At 41.1% G+C, this 23446-nt stretch overlaps 1 protein-coding gene and 1 long non-coding RNA gene across 4 annotated transcripts in view; one reads left to right on the top strand and one right to left on the bottom strand.

Annotated features, from left to right (window-relative positions):
• Mbtps2 (membrane bound transcription factor peptidase, site 2) overlaps positions 1–1043 on the bottom strand; it is a 43382-nt gene extending 42339 nt beyond the window's left edge. Inside the window, exon 1 of one of the 2 annotated variants that reach the window (XM_028873213.2) lies at positions 862–1043. In XM_028873213.2, the coding sequence (XP_028729046.1) occupies positions 862–936 (75 nt within the window). In that variant the 5' untranslated portion in view covers positions 937–1043. The remainder of the gene's footprint in view (positions 1–861) is intronic. The other variant, XM_037199434.1, reaches the window with a different exon arrangement.
• Positions 1006–23356, top strand: LOC119086711. Of its 2 annotated transcripts, none has more exons than XR_005090051.1 (6): positions 1006–1092; positions 4902–5046; positions 7509–7747; positions 10616–10743; positions 13296–13329; positions 23266–23356. It is a non-coding gene; the product is annotated as an uncharacterized LOC119086711 (long non-coding RNA). The 2 variants fall into 2 exon arrangements; XR_005090052.1 differs by lacking the exon at positions 1006–1092 and adding an exon at positions 1136–1396.
• The last annotated feature ends 90 nt before the right edge of the window (positions 23357–23446 follow it).

Here is a 23446-nt window from a genome sequence, read left to right as displayed (position 1 = left end):
AAAGAACACATGTAGGTTTTACTATTCATGATTTTAATTTTTAAACCCTTGGGAATTTTTATGTTCGTATTCTCCACACCCATTCCATTCTGAAGGTGTCTAAAGCACGTGCTCAGGCACTGTTGAAATTTCTTCTTACCATTCCAACACCCACAACACTCAAAAAACGCACTGTATGCCCTGGGTGTGTGTCGTCACTGTGAAGAAGGGAGTGTAGGATGTAATTTGAGTAGAAAATGTGGCTATCTAAATTCTTACTACTTAAGCATGCTACTTTAAAGCATGGTCTGTGGGTCAGCACTGTCGGCGGGACAGAGGAACTGGTTGGAAATACAGAATCTTAGCTTTCTTTCCAGATCTGCTGAATCAGAATCTAAATTTTAACCGGAACCTCGGATACATTTGTGCACTTTCAAGTTTGACAACGGTGATTTAAATCACGATTTGAATTTGATTTATCCCAATACCAGCAGTGTCTCTCCGGTCGTAACCTTAGCATAAAGAAGGAAAACAATGCCTTTTCCTAAGCGGATGTTTTAGTTTCTTTCCTCCTTCGCGCCCTGCCTCCCAAGCCCACACCACAGGCTCCTCCCGGGAAGGAGCCCAAAGCTGCAGGGACCCGGCGCCCGCAGTGCGGCAGCGGCGCAGGCCGCCACACCCCTCCCGCAGCCTGCCCGGCTTTATTTACTCCGCCGGACGGATACACCACGCGGAAGGGTGCACGTAGACACCGCCGGCGGAGCGGGTTCCAGCCCCCCGGAGGAAACTTGGCAAGGGAGGAGAACAGGCCTCGGACACCACAGGACCACGCGCACCAGCCCTGGACTCTGCCGGCTAAGGCCTTAGGCCCGAGGCCCTCACCTTCAACACCAAGTCGGCCAGGTAGACGGCAGTCCAACCACCCACCACCACCACCACCAGCGACACCGGAATCATAGTAGCAGCGGATGGTCGGCGGGCCCCGGCGTCCTCCTTCTTCGATCCACAAACCAGCCTACCGCCCGGCGCCTCACAGCCCCAGCACCCGCGCGGGAACCAAGTTGCTACCGGGTTCTTTGCCCGGGTGGCAACGTTTCCTTCCGGACTCTTCCGGTGAGGACACTCAGCCGGTTTTGCGAGTGCCGGAAAAAGCTTGGGTGTTTTTTTTCCCCCTGGGACTCTCCGGCTCGGTAGTTTTAGAAGCACCGTGCTTTCGGTTGCCAGAGTGCTAGTGATTGCTTAGGCTTGACCCTCACTGCTGTTTGCTCTCCCTTCTCACTGATTCTTATCTCTGGTTTGTTGTGCTTTTTAACATAGCAGGGCTTTGGACTTATTAGAAATAATGATACATACCCACATTCAAATTAACCACGTCTCTTTGTAACCGCTTTATTTACGGCGACATGTTTTGATAAGTGTAAGTATCTGTCTGTGTACCTTAATCCAAATAAGTAACATGTCTATCCCTGGAATTTCCTCCAGGCTTCCCTTCCTAGTCATCTTTGCCCCCTATCCCATTCTGATTTTTTTTTTTAATATTTAATTTTGCGTAACTAGAATCACAACATTTAAATAGGGATTATTTTGCGCGACATTTAAAAAAGATATGTCCATATCACTGTTTTTGTTTGTTTGCTTGTTTTTGTTTTTAAGACAGAGCCTTACTATGCAATCCTAGCCTGGCATTCACTGTGCATACCAGGCTGGCTTTGAACTCTCAGAGATCCCCCTGCACCAAAATACCTGGCTGTTCATTAATTTTTAAGAACTTCTCATTAAAAAAAACAAACAAAACAAAACTTGAGTTTGGTGCTACTATTACATATTGGATGGAGCTCTGGGGATGGCAAAATAGCTCATCAGGTAAAGGCACTTGCTGCCAAGCCTGAATACCTGAGTTCAATCCCAGGGAATGACTTGATAGGAGGGAACCAGCCCTTGCAGAGTGTCCTTTGAGCTACTCACCCATAAAATAGGTAAATAAATAAGTTAGGGAAACTTCTAAAAATGGGAGCATTGAGCATCTGCCTTAGGTGAAACTTGTAAAACTTGGAGCATTGAATATCTGCCCAATGACATAGAGTGTAGTTCTCAGCTTTGGTTGCACATTAGCTTCCCCAGGGGAATTAAAATTCCTGATGCTTACTGTATAGCCTGAACCAATTAAATCAGAGGCTTCGTGAAACAGACCCAAGTCTGTGTTTTTTAAAATCAGTCATGTCATGTCACTATGTAGCCCAAGTATAGATCCACCAAACTAGATAACCTCCTGAGGTAAGGACAGGGCTTTGAGCATGCCAGGGATATACTGTAACTAACCCTGAGCTACACCCTCTAGCCATAGTGCATTCTCTCCTCCTCCTCCTCCTCTTCCTCCTCCTCCTTCCTCTCTCTCTCTCTCTCTCTCTCTCTCTCTCTCTCTCTCTCTCTCTCTCTCTCTCTCTCTGTCTGTCTCGTTTTTCGAGACAGGGTTTCTCTGTGTAGTTTTGGAGCCTGTCCTGGATCTCACTCTATAGACTAGGCTGGCCTCGAATTCACAGAGATCCTCCTGACTCTGCCTCCCGAGTGCTGAGATTAAAGCCATGAGCCTCCACTGCCCGGCTTGCATTCTCTCTTTTTTAAAACAAAGTATCTGTATCCCATACTGACCCGGAATCCCCCCTACACAGCACAAGAAACTTCTGGTCCTTTTATCTCCACTTCCAGCTAGCTACTGCTGGATGCTGGGATCAACAGAAATGAGACTAAGTCATGTATGGCAGACAAGACAGGCAAGCTTTATTGGGACTTCAGCTCTTGAGCAGAAGGGAGCTAACACTAGACCGAAGCTATCAGGCTGTTTTGTTGAGGAAAAGGTGCAGCATGCTTTTATTGATTCTTTTTGGGGAGAGTGGAGTGATTTGACAATTCCTCATTAATTGTGAGCATCTTTTCAATAGATGCTCTTTTTCTTTGCAGCAAACATCTTGGTCTTGTACCAGATGGGCAAACCTGAGGTGACTTATTCAGGGAACAATTGAGTTCATCCTGTTGCTGGCATCACTGCTTTTCTGAAGATCTTTTAGAACTTGACTCTGGAGTGATTGACTTCCTTTTCTTACTGTCATCACATGGCATAAATGCCCTAGCCTCATAGCATGCTTTCCACTTTATAGAGCTGAGGCATATTGTACTTGGGCTGCCGCAAAAGTGTAAGGGTTGGGTAGAAAAAAGTGAATGTTCCTCCAACAGGTAATAAGCCACATTAGTCTCGAACTTAAGTCAATATCTCTACATAGAAAACTGACTGAGTACAGTGAGCTCAAGGGCTAAGAGAGCAAAGCCAGGTGTGGTGGCTCATGTCTATAATCACAGCACATGGGAAGCTGAGGCAGAGGGCTCGGCATGTCTAGAAGGCTAACCTGAGCTACAGAGAAACCATGTCTGAAAAGTTAGGACAACCAAGGGAATAGATTCAATATGAGGCCAGATGCCAAGCCATTTTAGTCATGCATTAGATGTCCATAGGTACTAGAAAAACAGTTTTGTTTGTTGTTTGTGTTTGTGAGGTGTTTTGGTTTGGCTTTTTCTTTCTTTCTTTTTCTTTTCTTTCTTTTTTTTTTCTTTTTAAGCAAAAGTGGCCCTCAAGTTTCTGTAATGTAACCTAGACAATTGTTCTAGGATACATACCATAGGTGTTGTCTACAGTGAAGCTAGTTGGAACCTAATTCCTGATTACTCAAGACCAGGTGAACTTGAAGGCCTTATTTAGGTATATTCCTGTGAGCAATTTCTCTTCACTTTTGTGACTTGTATGCCCTGACTTTTTTCACTTGCTTCACTCATATGGAACTAGTAATCTAAACATTCTAGCCTTGTAGCAAAGTATGGTACTGTGTTTTATGTCAAAGCTGTTGAGTGAGCCAGCGAGCATGCTAGCATTGGAGTCAGAAAGAAAAGACTCGCTGGGCAATGTCTCTCTGGCTTCAAAACTGGTTTTGTTTTACCTAGTTGTATACATTATTTTTGTGCTTTTAAAAATGACTTGAATTTTCTTTTAGTGTTATAAATGTTGACATTCAAGCACCCTGTGGATTCATGATTTTCCATATTTCCCTACTGTGATAACCTTTGAGAATTTCTGAAGTATAAATGATAGCTATCCGCTTACAAAAACCATTACCTGAAAGCTTATTTAAATTAATTTTATACTTTAAACTAATTTTTATTTTGCTTTGTTTATTTTTCTTTCTCTCTCTCACTCCTCCCTTCCACCTTTTTTAGTTTTTCAAGACAGGATTTCTCTGTGTAACAGCCCTGGCTGTTCTGGAACTTGCTTTGTAGACCAGGTTGGCCTAGAACTCAGAAATCCACCTGCCTCTGCCTCCTGAGTGTTGGGATTAAAGGTGTGTACCACCACCACCCAGCTATAATTTAAAATTTTAACTTTAATTTATAATAGTAAATTTTAAATAGTTTTGGATTTTTAATCTTTTAATCCCTCTAACAAAAAATGACATTGGCTGAAACAAAAAGTTAAGCGATATTTACTGCTCAAAATTTCACAAAACTAAATAAACATTGTTGAACTTTTATTTACATACTATTTTCAAACGTTATTTTGTATGAATGTGTTAGAATTTGTACTTCTGAATTTCCAAGTCTATTGGTACACTGTTACATTTGATTTGACCTTTGTTTGCTTTTATATAATGGCTCTGTGGTTTTAACCTTGTTCCTTCCTGGGAGGAGACTATTAATTTAACAGTGGAAATGGCTTCTCTTTTGTTAGCCTGGAGCTTTGTCTGGACCACTTGCTGGGACAAGTACCAGCTACTGTGTGGCTATCTGATAACCCTAGATGTGAAGGAAATGAGTTATTTGTGATTTTCAGTTCCCAGCCTAAAAATGTAGTTATTCATCTGAGTTGATTTTCCTACCAGGAGCCCAGCAGTCAAAACAAAGCACTGAATTGAATCCTGCTGGTTGCTGGAATTTAGCAGTAGTGGAAGCCAGTTGGTGGCAGCAGAAGAGGCCAGATAGGAGACAGAATGGCAATGAAGAAAGCTGGGATTAAAAAAGATCAAGGTATTTTTCAGTAAAATAAGCTTGTGACTTCATTTGCAAAACATTTTGGATTTCTGTCAAGGAACTGTTTTAAATAAAGGCTAGATAGCTGAGCTTTTATTCATTATTTGTAGAGGAACATCAAATATGTATTTTGGCTGAGTACAAACAGCTGCATATTAAAAATTGATACTTGGCAGAAACAGAATGTCACTATCTTCTGAGATAAAAAATATACATGAAATGTAAATTTTTTAAAATTGTATAATTTTAAATTAAAGCATTGGTATACAATTAGTCATTGAATAACATATTCATATTTTCAAAGCATGTCGTATAGTGTGAATATATCATTTTTATTTTTCAATTAAAATATTAGTATTCAAAAATTGAGAGTTTGCTATTACATGCATGAATATTTCTCCTCAATTTAAGCCGATCATTTGCTTCTGGGGTTATTATTCTTTACATTTCTGATACTAACATTTTACCAACCAGGATTAATTAGTGTGTACCTTTGAAACAAACTCAAATTCAGTTGATTTATTTTCTGTTTAAATATTTATTTTTATTATTTTTAATTATGTGCAAGTGTTTGCAGATGCTCTTGGAGGTCAGAGGTATTGTATCCCCTAGAGTTGCAGTTATAGGCCACCCAACATATGTGCTAAGAATCAAACTCATGTTCTCTAAAGAATAGTGTACACTCTTAACCACTGAGCCATCACTCTAGCCACCCCCCACTGGGATTAAACAGCAAATATTTCTGATTTGTTTGCACTACGTATCTTCATGACATGTCAGTTTACACAGATGGAAACATAGCAATCAAATGGAGACTTTATCATGTCCATAGTTCCAGATGAGTTTTAGGATTCCTCCAGATGGAGGGAAGGGTGACTGGGGACTCCACCACTGGCAGTGAAATGTTGATAGCATCCCTCAATAGATAGGCAGTGTTACTTCTACTCAGGCTTTATTTGTGCAGACTAGTCAAGGACCAAGGGAGCCGAATCCTGTGTGTATCTGGAAGTTGAGGACAAGCCAGGTAGGCTCTCATTTTCACTTAAGGGGGAAGGAGGAGTAGCAGATAGAAACTGCCTGACCCTGCCATCATGAGACACTTATTAGTGTTCATGCTGCTATAAAATTAAAATGGTTAAGCGTTCCTTCTGTTGAGTAGGAATTGACTAGCTAAAGATTCATCTTCAGAATCAGTCCCACAAATGAAAGCTTTGATTACCAGGTGACAAAATATATTTTTTGAACCTTTTTAGGGGGAAGTCTTTTTTCTTTCTTTTCCTTTTTTTCTTTTGCTTGCACTTAGCTATATAGTCAGTTGAATAAAATTTGTCCTTCCACTTTGTTCTACAGATATGACAATGGAACAGTATAATTGGCCTTCAAGAAACCAGTGATCTTGGTTCTTCCATTTTCATTTGTTCTATTGTATATGCCATAGTATGAGCACTTTCTGGAGAAGAACGAAAACATCTTCAACAGCTATTATATCAGAAATATATGCACTGTTAAAACATTGTTTTTTCTCAGGTCCCAGTAATCCAGTTATATTCTCTGTAGGTAGTTTTAATACATTGACATATCTTTTTATCTGAAGTATATACTTTTGTTTCATTCATGATGACTTTAATATGTAGTGGTTGTGATTCTATCTTGATAAGCATATGACAAAGATACTTCTAAATTCTTTGGACATCATGTAACTTGTCTTGACTGAGGCTGAGTGAATTGGCTTACTAATATCCTGTTATGAGGGAAGTATATTTGCATTCTGATTAGAGTACTAAAGGGAATGAACAAAACAAAATTACATGTTTCTGATTCTTAAGTCACTCTTAAACGTCAGCTTGAGTTTGCTATGTTATTGACCGCAATATCATGACTTGCTCCCTTATGTATTTTTTCACCCCATGTATGGGTTTTCAAATTGTATTATGCTAATAGATGTGTAAGATCTCAGCAATCTCCCAGCAACCAAGCCCAAGCAGAGCTGAATTCATCAGTGATTCATCATTTGTCCAACTCCAGTATGACTTGTAGTTGTTTCTCCACACCTAATCTATGATGTCCATATAAAGTAGCACACATAGTAATATTGTAGCCTTTCTGTACACAGCAGAATACAATTCAAAAATGTGTTTAATAACTTTTGTAAAAGAACTTATGTAGAAACCAAAGCTTCAGCAAATCACAGAAATTCTTCATCTTTATTTACTGAATAGAGACAGATGTTAGTCCAGCTGTTACTGCTTTCTATGCAATAATCTTTGCCTCATTGATATTCATGCCTTGTATAATCCATTACCTTGTTTGTGAGCTGGACCTAGTGATAGACTCTTAACAAATAAGACGTGGTAAAAAGCATATGCTTTCACATCTTTAATTAGGATATAAAAACATTGACTTCCATCTTGTTACTCTTTCTGTGGATTTTCTCACTTGCTTCTCTACTGTTTTCTCAGCTTCTCTGTGAAAAAGACTATGTGGCTTCTACCCAGCAACCAGTGAGAAGCCGAGACCCTTGGACCAAAGGTAGTGAGAAACTAAATCGTGCCCACCATCATTTAAGTGAGAATGGAAACAGATCCTTCTCTAGTTGTGCCTGAGATGACTGTTTTGCCATCAAACACTTTCATTCCCACTTCAGAAGAAACCTCGAGCCAGATGAAAGAGAGACAGTGGTTCCCAACCCACAGAATTGGTGAGATAATAAATGTTGTTTCAACCTACTATCTTCTGGAGTAATTTTTATCAACAGTAGATAACTAATATACCAATCAAGAGTGGCAATGAAGCCTGTTGGTTGATGTCTGGGAAATACAATCAGTAGCTCTAGATTACTTAAAATACTGTGTATTTCCATAACTTTTTCATCTTGCCAAACAAAAATTCTGTACCCCTTAAACCACAACTTGCCATTTCTCTTTTCCTTGGCTCTTGGCAGCTGTTAGAGAAAGTGAGGCCACAGACAGGAGACACAAATCCTTGGTGCTACCTATAGCAGCCTAAGTTCATAGATCTCTACTCAGATGAAATAGGGGTTTTTTGTTGTATTTTGTTTTTTGTTTTTCAAGACATGGTTTCTCAGTGTATCCCTGACTGTCCTGGATCTTGCTCTGTAGACGAGGCTGACCTTGAATTCACAGAGATCCACCTGCCTCTGCCTCCCGAGTGTTGGGATTAAAGCCATGCACCGCAACCACCCGACTTTATTTATTTGTTTATTTATTTATTTTTAGGCAGGGCCTTACTATGTAGCTCTGGCTGGCTGTCCTGGAACTCATTCTGTAGACCAGACTGGCCTGGAACTCACAGAGGTTGGCCTGCCTCTGCCTCCCGAGTGCTGGGACTAAAGGCGTGTGCACCATGCCCGGCAAACATAGGATTCTTGACTTCACTGCAGAAAACTATTTCAGGACTAGCAACTTCTTACTTATTTTTTTATTGCTATGATAAGAAACCATGGCCAAGGCAGCATTTAAAAGAAACTTTAATTTGAGAGCTCATGTTTTCCCCGGGTTAGAGTCCATGATCAACATGGTAGGGAGCATGGGAACATGGCAGCAGGCAGGCAGGAAGGCAGGCATGGCCCTGGAGCACATTACATCTTGAGACACAACCACAGACCAGAGAGAACCACACTGTATGGCATGGGCCTTTGAAATCTTAAAGATTGCCTCCAGTGACACATCTACTTCAACAAGATCATACATACCTCCTAACTTTTCCCAAAGAGTTCCACTAACTGGGAACTGAGTATTCAAATATATGAGCCCATGGGGACCATTCTCATTCAAACCACCACAGCCAGTAAGTATGAAGCAAAATTGTTTGTAGGGAAGAGATTTTAAGCATGATATGGGGAGGGTATAATAGAGGCACACAGGTCTAGGGTTTTCAGTTGAATCCCACTATGTGTCTTTATAATAGTCCTATAAATGATCTTGGTGGCTCCTGATGTGCATTGTATAGGGTTACCATTGATAAGGCTGAATTTTAGGTCACAAGGGTTGCATATTCTCATATTGTTTATCCCTGTGTATGCCAGACTAGCTAGCATTCACGCATCTGGGAATAGTCCGCCAGCTTTGGGAGATTTTCCTGTCTCTACTTCCCACCTTACCACAGAAGCTCTGGGATTACAGACAAGCGCTTTACCCACTGAGCTCTCTCTGCACCTTCCATATTTAAAAATTCTTATTTGAAAATATTTCTACATAAAAAGTATATTGTCTCCAGCTATGGGGATGATGGTATAGTTGGAAAAAGTGCCTGTCATGGAAGCATGAGGGCCTGAGTTTGGATCTCTAACTCCCATGGAAAAACCTGCTTGTCTAAACTCCTGTGTTGGGGGACCACCATGATGAAGGCAACTCTTATAAAAAAAAAACATTTGCCAGGTGGTGGTGGCACACACCTTTAATCCCAGCACTCAGGAGGCAGAGCCAGGCGGATCTCTGTGAGTTTGAGGCCAGCATGGTCTACAGAGTGAGATCCAGGAAAGGTGCAAAGCTACACAGAGAAACCCTGTCTCGGGGGAGGGGGGGGAGAAACCAAAAAAAAAAAAAAAAGAAAGAAAGAAAGAAAGAAAGAAAGAAAGAAAGAAAGAAAGAAAGAAAGAAAAACATTCAATAGTAAGCCTGCTTACAGTTTCAGAGGGCTAATCCATGGTAAGCATGGCAGGGAGTGTGTGGTGGCACAAAGCAGATGTGGAGCTGGAGAAGTAGCTGAGGGTTCTATATCCTGATCTGTAGGGGGAAGAGAGAGAGAGAAAGGGAGGGAGGTGAGAAGAGAGAGAAGAGGGAGGGAGGGAAAGTGTTACTGGTTAATGCTGTGCCTTGTGCTCATCACAGTGCTTTAACATTTTTAAAATCACATTTATTTGTATATTTTGTGTGTGTATGTTTGTGGGCATGTGTGTGCCACCGCATGTATGTGGGGGGTCCGAGGACAACTTTGAGGATTAGGCATGACAACCTGAGTTTGATCCCCAGATCCCACAAGGTGGTAGAAGAGAATATCTCCCAAGAGTTGTCCTCTGACCTCCACACATGTGCCATTGCATGCATGTATCTGTATTCAAACATACACACACACACACACACACACACACACACACACACTTATGATACATACCCATACACACAGAGACACACACAAAATGAGTGAATAAGTACTTAAAGTTTGCTGTGGATATTGTTCTATATAAATAAAACACTGATGGCCAGTGACCAGGCAGGAAGTAGGTGGGACAAGGAGAGAGGAGAATTCTGGGAAGCGGAAGGCTGAGGAGGGAGACACTGCAGCCACCGCCAGGAGAAGCAGCATGTAAAGATGCCGGTAAGCCACCAGCCACGTGGCAAGGTATAGATTTATAAAAATGGGTTAGTTTAAGATAAAAGAACAGTTAGCAGGAAGCCTGCCACGGCCATACAGTTTATAAGTGATATAAGCGTCTGAGTGATTATTTTATAAGTGGATTGTGGGACTGCGGGGCTTGGGGAACCTGGAGAGAAGCCCTCCAGCAACAAAAGTTAATTTTCTGTTTCCTGTTCTATTTCATTCATAGTGGACTTAGAAAGAGAACCCAGGATGGTGAGATGGCTTTAGTGGTAAAGGATCTTGCTTCCAGGCCCAAGGACCCGAGTTTAAGCCTGAGAACCTATGTGGAGGTTGAGTCTCATGACCCACATTGAGGTAGGAGAGAATCAGTTCCCGCAAGTTATGGAATGTATTGTTGTGAGGTAATTCCACCAGAGAACACACATGGACACTTTTAAAGCCAAATAGAAAGTCTGTTTTGTTGGCTGGTGGCTTCACATGGAACTTGCCTAAATCGTGCATGCAGCCCTAAGCTTCACCATCCTGTGTCTTTTATATACAAAACCCACATCCCTGTTGACTCACTACAGTTAGCAAGAACACATAGCAAAAATCAAAACTACAGAAGCCAAAAAGCCAAGTTAGTACATTTAGGGACTTTCCTGGATCCTGGAACTACGGACTAGGTCTTTGATGGATTCAGTCTTTATTTCCATCTTGGCAGGTGCTGGGGCTTATGTGCTAGGTCAGAATAGTTTGTCCAACATGGTGTCAGTTGTGCTAAGGTCTGGAGGCCTTTGTATATGCTGCTGTGGCCTATATGTGTTCATCCCTGAAAGAAATAAAATGTAATGAAAATTTTTTATAACTCACTCATTAAAATAGAGAAAGGAAGAAGCAGAGAGGAGGGAATCTGAGAGTTAGTGGGAAAGAGAAAAGGATTTAGTGAAAAGCTAGAGTAACCCTGGGATTAAGATTGAAAGTAGGAAGAGATGAAGGGAGGACTCTGTGGGAATTAGAGTGTCTTGAGGTTTAATCAGTATGATGTCCACTATGAGGGATTTAAGTAGGAGAAAAAACTAACCTTAGGATACTTGCTGTTTATTGTGCTTAAAACATTTGGCCTTTAAATGCCTTTGTCAGATTCTATTTTTTCTTTTATTTTGACATATTATTCATGTACAGTCTGGTGTACAACTTTAAAGGTTAATCTCCCTGAATTTTGACATATATTTATAGCTATTTCACCACCATAGAAGACATTCCAGAATCCCACACCCATTCTCAGTCAACAGTTCACATATCCCTAAGGACCAGTATAATTTAATCCTTAGGCACACAGGCTCTAGGGTTAGATGACCTTAGTTTAAACTGCAACTCAATTGTGCAATTTTATAAATTTCAACAGTCCTGTAATGGTTAATCTCTGTTGTCAGTGTGACTGAATTCAGACTTATCTAGAAGACACACCTTGAGGTGTGTCTGTGAGGGAGTTTCCAGAGAGGTTTAACTGAGATAGGAAGATCTACCCTGTATGTGAGCAGCATCGTCCCAAAGGCCAGGCTTCTGTACTGAATGAAAAGGGAACATGGGGTGCGCATGCACATTCACCTCTTTCTGCAACCGTGTCCTTCCAGATGTGAGTCCCAGTCATACTCTTTTGCTACCATGAACACTATCATCCCATCCCTCTCAAACCATGAGCCCCCACATAAATCCTTCTTCCCTTGTTTCCTGGTTAGTATTTTTTCACAGTAACAAGAAAAGAAACTAATACATTTTTTTTTTCATTTGTAAAATGCAGGTAATGTTGAAGTGTTTTGTCTTAGTTAGGGTTTCTATTGCTGGGATAAAACACCATGACAAAGTTGGGGAAGAAAGGGTTTATTTGGCTTATACTTTCATATTACTGTTCATCACCAAAGGAAGTCAGGACAGGAACTCAAATAGGACAGGAACCTGGAGGCAGGAGCTGGTGCAGAGGCCATGGAAGGGTACTGCTTACTGGCTTGCTCCTCATGGCTTGCTCAACCTGCTTTCTTTCTTTTTTTTAAATTAAATTAAATTTTATTTTACAATACAATTCAGTTCTACATATCAGCCACGGGTTCCCCTATCCTCCCCCCTCCTGTCCCTCTCCCCTTCCCCCCAGCCTATCCCCCCATTCCCACCTCCTCCAGGGCAAAGCCTCCCCCGCCCCAGGACTGAGATCAGCCTGGTAGACTCAGTCCAGGCAGGTCCAGTCCCCTCCTCCCAGGTCGAGCCAAGTGTCCCTGCATAAGTCCCAGGTTTCAAACAGCCAACTCATGCAATGAGCACAGGACCCAGTCCCACTGCCTAGATGCCTCCCAAACTGATCAAGCCAATCAACTGTCTCACCCATTCAGAGGGCCTGATCCAGTTGGGGGGCCCCTCAGCCTTTGGTTCATAGTTCATGTTTTTCCATTCGTTTGGCTATTTGTCCCTGTGCTTTATCCAACCTTGGTCTCAACCTGCTTTCTTATACAACCCAGGACCACCAGCCAGGGATGGCACCACTCACAATGGTTTGGGTCCTCCCCAAAATGCCCTACTGGCTTGCATACAGCCCGATCTTATGGAGGTGTTTTCTCAATTGAGGTTCCTCCTCTCAGATGACTCTGCCTTTGTCAAGTTGATATAACAAGGATTGTCAAAACAAAATAACAGTTTTCTTTCATTTACTTTGTAATATTTTCTAGTGTGACAATCTAAAGAAACATTAGTTTTGAATTTTTTATTTGTATCACTTTTTCAGGAAGCATAAATTGTTTCCACAAGTATTCCCATTGATAATTTGCATAGTATAGTTTGCACCTTGTCTTAAGCCATTTTGACTTTTCGTAACAGGATACAATAGAGTGGGTAATTTATAAAGAACATAACTTTGTTTTCATACTGTTATACAGGCTTGGATCTCCATGGTTAAGGTGCTGGCATCTGGTAAGCATTTTCTTTTTGTTTTAAAGATTTATTTATTCTTACTTATGTAATGTATGTGTGTATACCACTTGCATACCTGGTGCCCACAGAGGCCAGAAGAGGGCATCAGCTCTCCTGAAGCTTGAGTGTCAGATGTATATATAGTAAGGTACCATGTGGGTACTGGGAACCTAACCTGGGTCTTCTGCAAGAGCAGCCAGTGCTCCTAGTGACTCATCTCTCCAGTCCCATGGTAAGGGCCTTGCTGCATTCTAACATGGAAGAAATCAGAGCTAGAAAGCAAAAATGGTTGAAATTTCCTTCTTTGAAATGGCAGAGCCCTCGTGGCCCAATTACCTCTCTGAATTGCCACAATACCAATAAAATTCTGGCATGAGTTTTGGAGGGGGAAAATTGTTCAAATCATAGCATATTTTCTGTGTAAATATTGTATAATATTCTATGCATATTCACAAAGAACATTTCATTCATTCCATTTTAATGAATTTGAGTAAGAACTGCAAACTGGCAAGCAGCTGCACTTGGCACTTTCAGTTTTTCCATCTACTTATTCAGTTATCTTATCATTCAGACAATTGAAAACTGCTGAATTATTATCCATTCAGCTAAAAACCTGCCAAAGGTCAACCGCAATGATCCTGATTTCAGCAAATCAAATGATGCAAAAAGTTTAAAAATGGTTTTAGAGCTCAGCAAAAATTTGGCCAAGGAAATTTTTCATGCGGGAAACATGATCTAATCATCTATTTTTTCCTTACCCTTTGAGAAAATGGAATTGTCCAGTATGTTATATTATATAATTCCAACCAAATCTTCTGTATCTAATTAGCTGTAAAAATAACCATCAGAAGGCAATCATGTGTAGCAAAAGCCTTTCATCTTTGTAAATTTAAAGAAAATTTTCATTTATTATGTAAACTTAAGCAATATAATCATCCAAGCTTCTTATCTTCTTTTGCAATAATTCTTAAGTGGAAATATATGTTGTGTGACTCCTGTTTTTTATTGATAAGACTAGTTAGATTCATGTTTCAGAAATACATTATAATCTCCTGGAGGGGTGTGGATCTTCCAAAACAGCTTGGTTCTGACATAAGACAATGTGGGAAGCTGAGACTCTTTGTTAATGTTTACATACTCTCTAGGCTTCTATAGGATGTCTTTATTTGGCCATATATCAGTTTGCATCATATGAAAACTCTCCTACTACAAAACACAAGCACTGGGTAAAATGAGGAAAGCATCCCGTTAAATGCATAGCTACTTGGGAGTGAAGCTCCATGGTAGAATACTTGCTGAGCATGTGCAAGCCCTGGGTATCTCTACCACTAACCCCCCAAACAAACAATTATAGGGAGAATAATAAGGCAGCTGTAGTTATTTATTGCTTATCCATGAATACAAAATCTGGGGGGGGGGATACCTGTTAGTGTTTACACTTGATATGTACCCTCAAGCTCATGGTTCCTATTCAAAGGAAAGAGGTGATTGGATCACTTAAGGCTATATCTTCATCAGTTGATTAATCCACTGATGGATTCAAAACTTATTGGGCTATTGGGAGGTGGTAGACTTTAGACTTCCATTAGGAAGTAGATCACAGGAGAAATGTTTTGCTTTTAAAGAATATATTTTGTTCATAGCTCCTTTTTGTCACTACTTCCTGATTTCCACGAGGTGACCAACTTTGTGCTAGCACGTGTTCCTCACCATGATGTGTCTTATGGGGGGGAGGCAGCAGAAACAATAGAGCCATATATTCATAGACTGAAATCTATGAAACTAGAGCCAGTATAAAACTCTCGTATTTTTAAGTTATCTCATGATTTTATCACAGTGATGGAAATTGGATGAATAGTCTCTTTAAGTGATTTTATTATTGGGGGACCATCATACAGCATTGTTTATGTACCTAGGCTATATGATATGGCATAGCCTGTTGCTTCTACAGCTGCAATGAACAAAGCAACACAAGATTAAATCAAACACAAGGCAAAATGATACAGTCAAGAAACCAGATAAATGAGATATATGTGGCTGCTGGTAGATTGAGCTGCTAGAACAGTGGTTCTCAACCTGTGCATTGCAGTCCCTTTGTGGGGGGTTGAATGACCCTTTCACAGGGGTCACATATCAGATATCCTGCATATCAGATATTTATATTATGATTCATAATAGTAGCAAAATTACAGTTATGAAGTAGCAGTAAAATCATTTTATGTTTAGAGTCACCACAACATGAGGAACTAACTATATTAGAGGCTCACAGCTAGGAAGGTTGAGAATCACTGTGCTAGACTAACATAGCATACGGTTTTGTTTTTTAACATTATTTATTTATGTATATTTGTGTGTGTGTGTGTGTGCGTGTATTGGTACTGCCACGGTATGCATGTGGAAGTAAGAGGATAACTTGTAATTGGTTCTCTCTTTCCACCTTATAAGTTCCAGTGGTCAAACTGGCAAGTACCTTTATCCACTAAGCTATCTCATAGGCCTGGCATACTATTTTATAGTACAACATGGTGACACATACCTTTAATCCCAGCGCTCAGGAGACAGAGGCAGGAAGATCTCTGTGAGTTTGAGGCCAGCCTGGTCTACAAAGCAAGTTCCAGGATAGCCAGGACTCTGTTACACAGAGAAACCCTGTCTCGTAACCCCCCTCAAAAAAGAGTAGCATAGTAAATAAATAAACTAGTAATACAGTCATTATAATTATCAAATATGTACTAGATATAATTGTATGAATTATATTTTTTGAGATAAGATCCCATTATGTAACTCAGGCTGGCTTCAGATTTTCAGTCCTGCCTCAGCCTCATGGGTGCTGTGATTGCAGGTGTGTGTTGTTGGTTTTTTTTTACTCTTTGATCTCTGGGGCCCAGCCACCCAGCTCCCAAATAAATACACAGAGACTTATTTCTACTTATGAATGCCTGGCTTTTAGCTTGGCTTATTTCTAGCCAGCTTTTCTTAACTTAATTTATCCTGTCTACTTTTTGCCTCTGGGTTTTTACTTTTGTATATTCTATATGTCTTTCTTTACTTCTTACTCTGTTGCTGGCTTGGTGACTGGGTGGCTGCCCCTCGCATTCTCTTCTCCTTCCCCTTTTCTCTCTCCCCCTTTTCACTCTTCTCTCCTTCTATATAGTCTCTCTGCCTGGCAGCCCCACCTGATTCTCTCTCCTGCCTCACTATTGGATGTTCAGCTCTTTATTAGACTATCAGGTGTTTTAGACAAGCACAGTAATACAGCTTCACAGAGTTAAACAAATGCAACATAAAACGCCTTTAATCCCAGCACTCGGGAGGCAGAGCCAGGTGGATCTCTGTGAGTTCAAGGCCAGCCTGGGCTACCAAGTGAGTTCCAGGAAAGGCACAAAGCTACACAGAGAAGCCCTGTCTCAAAAAACCAAAAGAAAAGAAAAGAAAAAAGAATACAACATATCTTTATATAATTAAACAAACATTCCCCAGATAGGGAACCTGCATGAGACTGATCTAGGCCCTGTGCATGTGTGTGACAGTTGTGTAGCTTGGTCTGTTTGTAAAGCTCCTAGCAGAGAGATCAGGACTTGGCCCTGGCGCTTAGCTGGCCTTTGGGAACCTGTTCCCCATACTCATGCAACACATCTTTAACTAATAATCCACAACCGGTGTGTGCACCCTTGCTCAGCGTATGCATTACATTTTTAAGTGACTGACAACTCAGTCTCTTTATACAGGCATTAGCACAGACACATAAAATACACCACACTACTACAGTGGGGCAGCCTCAGCATCACTAGGCTATAGGTGTTAGGTCTCAAACACAGGACTAACAGTTAACTGAAGTGCCTATTTAACATATCAAAATGGATCTGGCTGCCAGGTTCTCCCAGCATCCCTCAGCCCCTACCTGTTCCAGGGAATGGCTGGCACACTCCAACCCCTACCCTGAACTCTCCAGCCCAGGGTCTGGGCTACCCTTTCCCCAGCTGATCTTCACTATATAACCCAGCCATTTTGGTAACTCGGCCCCTTTTGTCTACTCTTTACCCTCTTGGCCTTTTGGTCTCCTGGTGTCCTGGCTCACCCCTCTCCACTCCCCTCTCTCGGCCTGGTTCAGGGTCATGTTCACTCTCAACTCTCACAGATGTCTCTGCCTCTAGATATGCTCTCCCTTTAATCTACAATAAACCTCCTCCACCATACTTAGAAACAGTCACGTCCTCCTTTTTATTTCAATTTTTTCAATAGGAAATTTCCAACTGCATTATAATCTTATGGACTCTTTGCTATATATATGGTCCAGTGTTGTTGATGGGAATGCATTATGCAGCATGAAATGTCATTATACACTATCAGACTGTAGTTCAGGACCAAAATTAGACCTGGGCATCCAATTCTGCATGATATACAAGTGTTGACACTTGTATCTGCTGGCAGAGTGGGAGAGTACTCCCCTTGAGTGAGAATATCTTCGTTGGCCAGGAGATAAGGCTCTGAGCACAGATTGGATAGGGCATTAGACACAAGAGTTTTGTATAAATGTGGGACTCTGGAAAGGCTGTATCTGAGTGGAGAGAAAAGCCATTCATTAGCTGGGGTATAAAATAATCTTTTCCTGCTTTTGTTTGAAATTTGACTGAAAATAAAAAAAAAAAACACTATACCCATTAGAATTAATATCCTGATTTTTTTCAGATAATTTATAGTCTGAATTCATATGACCTATGTGATCAAGCAGCCCTGAACTGAAAAATTGGTGTGAAATTGGCCCCGGGGTGGAACACTTGGAGGACTTGTGACAAAATCAAATGCAAGACGTCTCTTGAGGGAGACACTCAAGCGAGACTGAAATGGACTTGGAGAGAGACACGGGTGTGATGTAATATTAAGCAGAGCCCATGTACTCCGGGTGTGGAGAGCAGATTGTCTGGCCTTCGGGGACAACTTCCCTAAGAATTACTTCTGTCTGTGGGGGTCAGAAGTGTGTCCTTGACCAAGAATTTGCTTGATGGGGTAAAAGCAAACAAAAGTGATAACCTCTGACTTTTGAGGTTCCCAGGCATTGAATTTTTGTTTGCTGTGCTCTTTGAACTCTGGAGTCAGCCTAGATTAGGCTGGGCTGACCTTCAGCCATATCTGTACAGCCTGGATTTCTATGCAAATGTGAATGCATAAGCCATGAACCAGGTGTCCTGAAGAGGACACAAAGCTAAAGAAAAAAGAAAAAAAAATCAAGTGGGAAACCATGTACTAATTGTGGTAGAAATACCAAAACATTTAAAATATTTTATTAGTTGAAGTTAAAATATAATTACGTCATTTCCTCCTTCCCTTCCCTCTCTCTAGCCCTTCCCATTTATACTCCCTTTGCTTTCTCAAATTCATGGCCCCTTTTTCTTTTCTTTCTTTCTTTCTTTTTTTTTTCAAGACACGTTTTCTGTGTAGCCCTGGCTGTCCTGGAACTCATCCTGTAGATCAGGCTGGCCTTGAACTCACAGAGATCCACCTGTCTCTGCCTCCTAAGTGCTGGGATTAAAGTCGTGTGCCACCATGCCTGGCTGGCCCCTTTTTCTTTAATTTTTCATTTATATTTAATATTTAATAGTATATAACTATATATTTACATACATACACACATATATATGTTATATATCCCTAAATATATAACTACAACCTGCTCAGTCTATATGTTATTTTTATGTATATTATTTCAGAGCTGACCACTTTGTATTGGATAACCAATTGGGAGACTCTTCCCTTGGGAAGATGATTTCTCCCAGATCTGAGAATGCCTTAATGTGCCTATAGTTCTTTTTAAATAAACAGGAAAGGGCTTCTGTTTAGGATGTAGAAATTTGCAAGGGACTATGATCTTCACTGTACCATGTGATCTGAAGCAACTTTCCCCATTCCAAAATGCTGCTGTGTTCCAGTAACCTATATAGCAATAAATTCATGGGTAGATGTTCCTAGGCCAAATTTGACCAAATGGCGATCTGTGGCTGAGGAGAGGCCTCAGTCGGTAAAGCTCTGGCTTTGCTAGAATGAGGACCCAAGTTCAGATGCCCACATAAAAAGCCAGGCACAGTGCTATGTACTTACAGCCCACCAATGGTGAGGTAGGATGCAGAGACAGAGCCTGTGAGAGCCAAGGTTATGTTTTAAGTTTTAATTACTGTGCCTAAGAGATCCATAAAACAAAAATGCCTCTAACCTGTAAGCCCCTTCCCTGAAGATAGATACTCCCTGAGGTTCTGGAGGCTGTTGTTCATAAGATAACAAGCCACATGTTTCCACTTTCCTAAACAAGGTTGGTCGACCCAACTGCACAGGATGTGTTGATCATATGCGAGTGGGAGATACATAGGCAGGAAGTACATCAGGATGTATGTTTGTCCTCCATTGGACAAATGTGGGAAGTATGTAGTCTTGTGGGTTTGCCTTTATAAGCACGTGGCCAATGTACTTGTGGCCATTTTCTGGGAACCCCAGTATGTATGTGTCCAGAGTCCATCATCCTGGTCACTATTTAATTAAAGTTTGCTTCAAATTTGTCTCAAAATTGTGGTAGTGGTCTTATTCTCACCTGCTGGGATTAACAAGCCTTCAAATAAATGTTTAAGACCTGAGAAAAACCACCTGAAGTTGTCCTCTCACCCACCCCTCAAACATACACATACATTCATGTACACCTCCAAAACACACACACACACACACACACACACACACACACACACACACACACACACACACACACACACACAAGCACAAATGGAGATCTGTGGTAATATTGTCCCCATTCAGTGCTCTGTAACTTGAGACTGCTTTAGTTAACTAGGGGTTGTAAATGTGAATGCTCCATTGACACATAATTGATTGTTTTGCTGATCTCCAGAAAACCAAGGACTGTAGCTAGAGTTTTCCTGCCTGGCCCACAGTCAGGACAAATCTCTCTCACCCGCCAGTCCCACAGCCGCTCAGACCCAACCGTGTAAACACACAGAGACTTATATTGCTTACAAACTGTATGGCAGTTGCAGGCTTCTAGCTAGTTGTTCTTGTATCTTAAATTAACCCATTTTTATTAATCTATAAGTTGCCACATGGCTCGTGACTTACCAGTATCTTAACATCTTCTCATGGCGACGGTTGGCAGTGTCTCTCTGCCTCAGCCTTCCACTTCCCAGAATTCTCCTTTCTCCTTGTCCTGCCTATACTTCCTGCCTGGCTACTGGCCAATCAGCATTTTATTTATTAACCAATCAGAACAACACATTTAACATATAGAACATCCCATAGCACTTCCCCTTTTCTTTTTTTCAAAAAGGAAGGTTCAGGAAAACTCTAGCTACAAAGGACTATTCAAATATTTGTGAAATTTTCTTTAATCCTTTTTCCTAGAATTACAATCCTACAATAAAGTTGTGCTCACAGTGTAATGCTACAACCAGCTGATAGGTTTTCTGTGATACGATAATAGTTTTCTCTGCTGATGCAGTAAACCAGATCAAGCTGAATTAAATAGTAAAAGACCAGGTATATTTGAGCAAATCAACTCCCAGGTGAGTCCTCCATCCCCCAGAGATCTTGTGGTGGGGAGCGGTAAGGGGCAGGAGGGAAATAACATGGCTGATCTATAGGAGGGGTCTTAAATACCCTATAGGCATGGGGCGATGACGTATTCTCCACAAGTTGGGTTTGTGCCCATTTATAAAGCTTGGGGTGGGGATTGGGGAGCTGGCAGCTTCAGGGGAGGAGCCGCCATCTCTGTTGGTGTTTTTTTTCTGAGAGAGCGGGTTTGGAGAGAGAGAAGTAGGCTGAGCTGGAGATATCAGTTGAACACCAGCCACATTGCATTTCAATTTACTTAGTACTGTTTTACTGAGTTTTCACAAGTTGCTTTGGCCTGTCAGAGAGTTCCATATGTAAGGACCCTGTGGCCTTTATTGGCCACTGAAGCTTCATGGAAACCCAAGTGTCAGTCACAAACAACCAGTGATGGAGCTAGTTCAGTGTGTCCCATGCCTTTCTGTGCACTGTCCTGCAGAGAAGGTTTCCTGTGCATCTCCCCAATCCCTGACACTTCATACCCTGATATCAGGCTAAGAATATCTGAGCCATTTTAATATTAAAGCCCTCGTTCTTTGCTCTGATTTTATAAATCTTAAGTTACCTTCTGTTAAGTATTGCCTGTGACTTATCTAAAGAAAAAAATGTACTGGTTAGGTAGAAATTTAAAAGGATGTGGGGAGGCTGTGGCCAGGATGTAACATAAATAGATGAATAAAAGAAAACCTAAAAGGTATTCATTCTAGTTTTATTTTAGCAAAAATTAATCATGAAACATACTGGCAGTAATCATTTGGTCTCTGGTGGGCCAATATGAATCAGGATTTCTGAAATGAAGTTAATAGATTTGTAGCAACCAGGAACTATATTTAGACCAGTATGACTTCTTCAAGGTCTGAGGGAGTAGCATCCTGCTAGCTCTTCTGTGTCCCTTCCTTCTCATATCTACAGTACATCTAGAGAAGAGTCTATATGAAAGCCCATAGTGCAGAAAAGAGACAGACCTGGAAACAGATAATTGCCAACATATACTGTAAGGGCTGTAATACACTGTCATGAAAGAATAGCCAGGGGAATGTAAAGGAGAATATGGGCTGTTAAACCATGCAGGCTCATTCATGGCTTCTGCTTGCTAACATTTCATTGGTCAGAATATGTCATTGTACTAAACCAAAAGTTGATTCAATTCACCATGAAGCCATGGCAAGGACAAGGAGTGCTACTTCTGTAACCAATGGAAGGAAAACTGGGAGACATGTAATAGTCCCCCCCCTTTGGCCATTGGGGAGATATTCTGAGACTTCCAGAGCATGTCTGAAACTAAATGCTATCATATGTATATATGATAAAGTTTAATTTATAAGTTAGGTATCATAAGAGATAACTGTGGTGGATAATCTTCACTAACAACTTGATCACATCAACAGTTGTCTAGTAGGCATAGCTGTCCTTCTGCCTTTGGGCTGCATGCACTCTAAGATAGCTATGAATGTACCCTAAAACAAAATCATAACTTACTTCAAAGAGTATGAGGATTTTTGCCATTTTATTTTAAAGATTTGTTTTTATTTTCAATTATGTGTGTTTAGGGTGCCTGTTGTGTGACTGTTGGTAACTTCAGATGCCACAAAGGGTGTTGGATCTCCTGAAGCTGGAGTTACAGGCAGTTGTGAGTTGCCTGAGTGGGTCCTGGGAACCAAACTTAGGTCTTCTGCAAGAGTAGGATGTGTTTTTAGCCATTGGACTATCTCTCAAGCCCCATCATTATATTTTGTTTGATTGCACACTTGTGGAGTGTGAGCTTTGTAGATGACAATGCCTCAGTGTCAAAAGGTTGGACATACTGACTCTAGGGCATTATTAGATACACCTTTGGATGTATCTGTGAGGGCATTTTCATGGAGGATCAATGGAGGGTAGAAGACCCACCCTAAATGTGAGGAGTACCATCTCATGGGCTGGAGTCCTGGACTGAATATGAAGGGAAAAAGCATTTCAACTGAACTCCAGCATTCCTCTTTCTGTGCTTCCTAGTCTCCCCAGATGTGAGTAAACGGCTTCCAGCCCCTGCTGCCAGTCTTGAGTTTCTTCTACTGCCACAATGAACTGAATCCTAAAAATGAGTCAAAATAAGTCTTATCTCAGTTATTTGGTGCACTATGAAGAAAAGGAATTAACACAGTGATCATAATAGAGTAGATCAAATTCAATATAGTTTAACAAAGTCATATGAGAGACATTATTGGTCTCTCCCAATATTGTACTGTGTTCGCTCTTTTTATTGACTGGATAATTAAAATCTTAGAAAGCAAAACTAAAAATAAGGGGAAACTACTTTAATCCAATCAACTTTTGTTTTCCTTGATCTTATAGGCAATCCCCAATCCCGGCACTGTAGTGGGTAGCCATTCCAGCTTTGATCTGGAAGTTCCAACCCCCATTGAGGCTTCAGTAACTGTCACGCCTACAAGGCAGGTCTGAGAGAGAACGCTGAAGACCCGAGATCCGGATGCACTGGCCTCTTGGTTCCTGGACCCTGGACACTGTCGGTAGA

This window comes from Peromyscus leucopus, chromosome X, assembly GCF_004664715.2.
Source record: "Peromyscus leucopus breed LL Stock chromosome X, UCI_PerLeu_2.1, whole genome shotgun sequence".
Taxonomy (NCBI): Eukaryota; Metazoa; Chordata; class Mammalia; order Rodentia; family Cricetidae; genus Peromyscus; species Peromyscus leucopus.
This window is presented reverse-complemented; position numbering and strand designations above follow the sequence as displayed.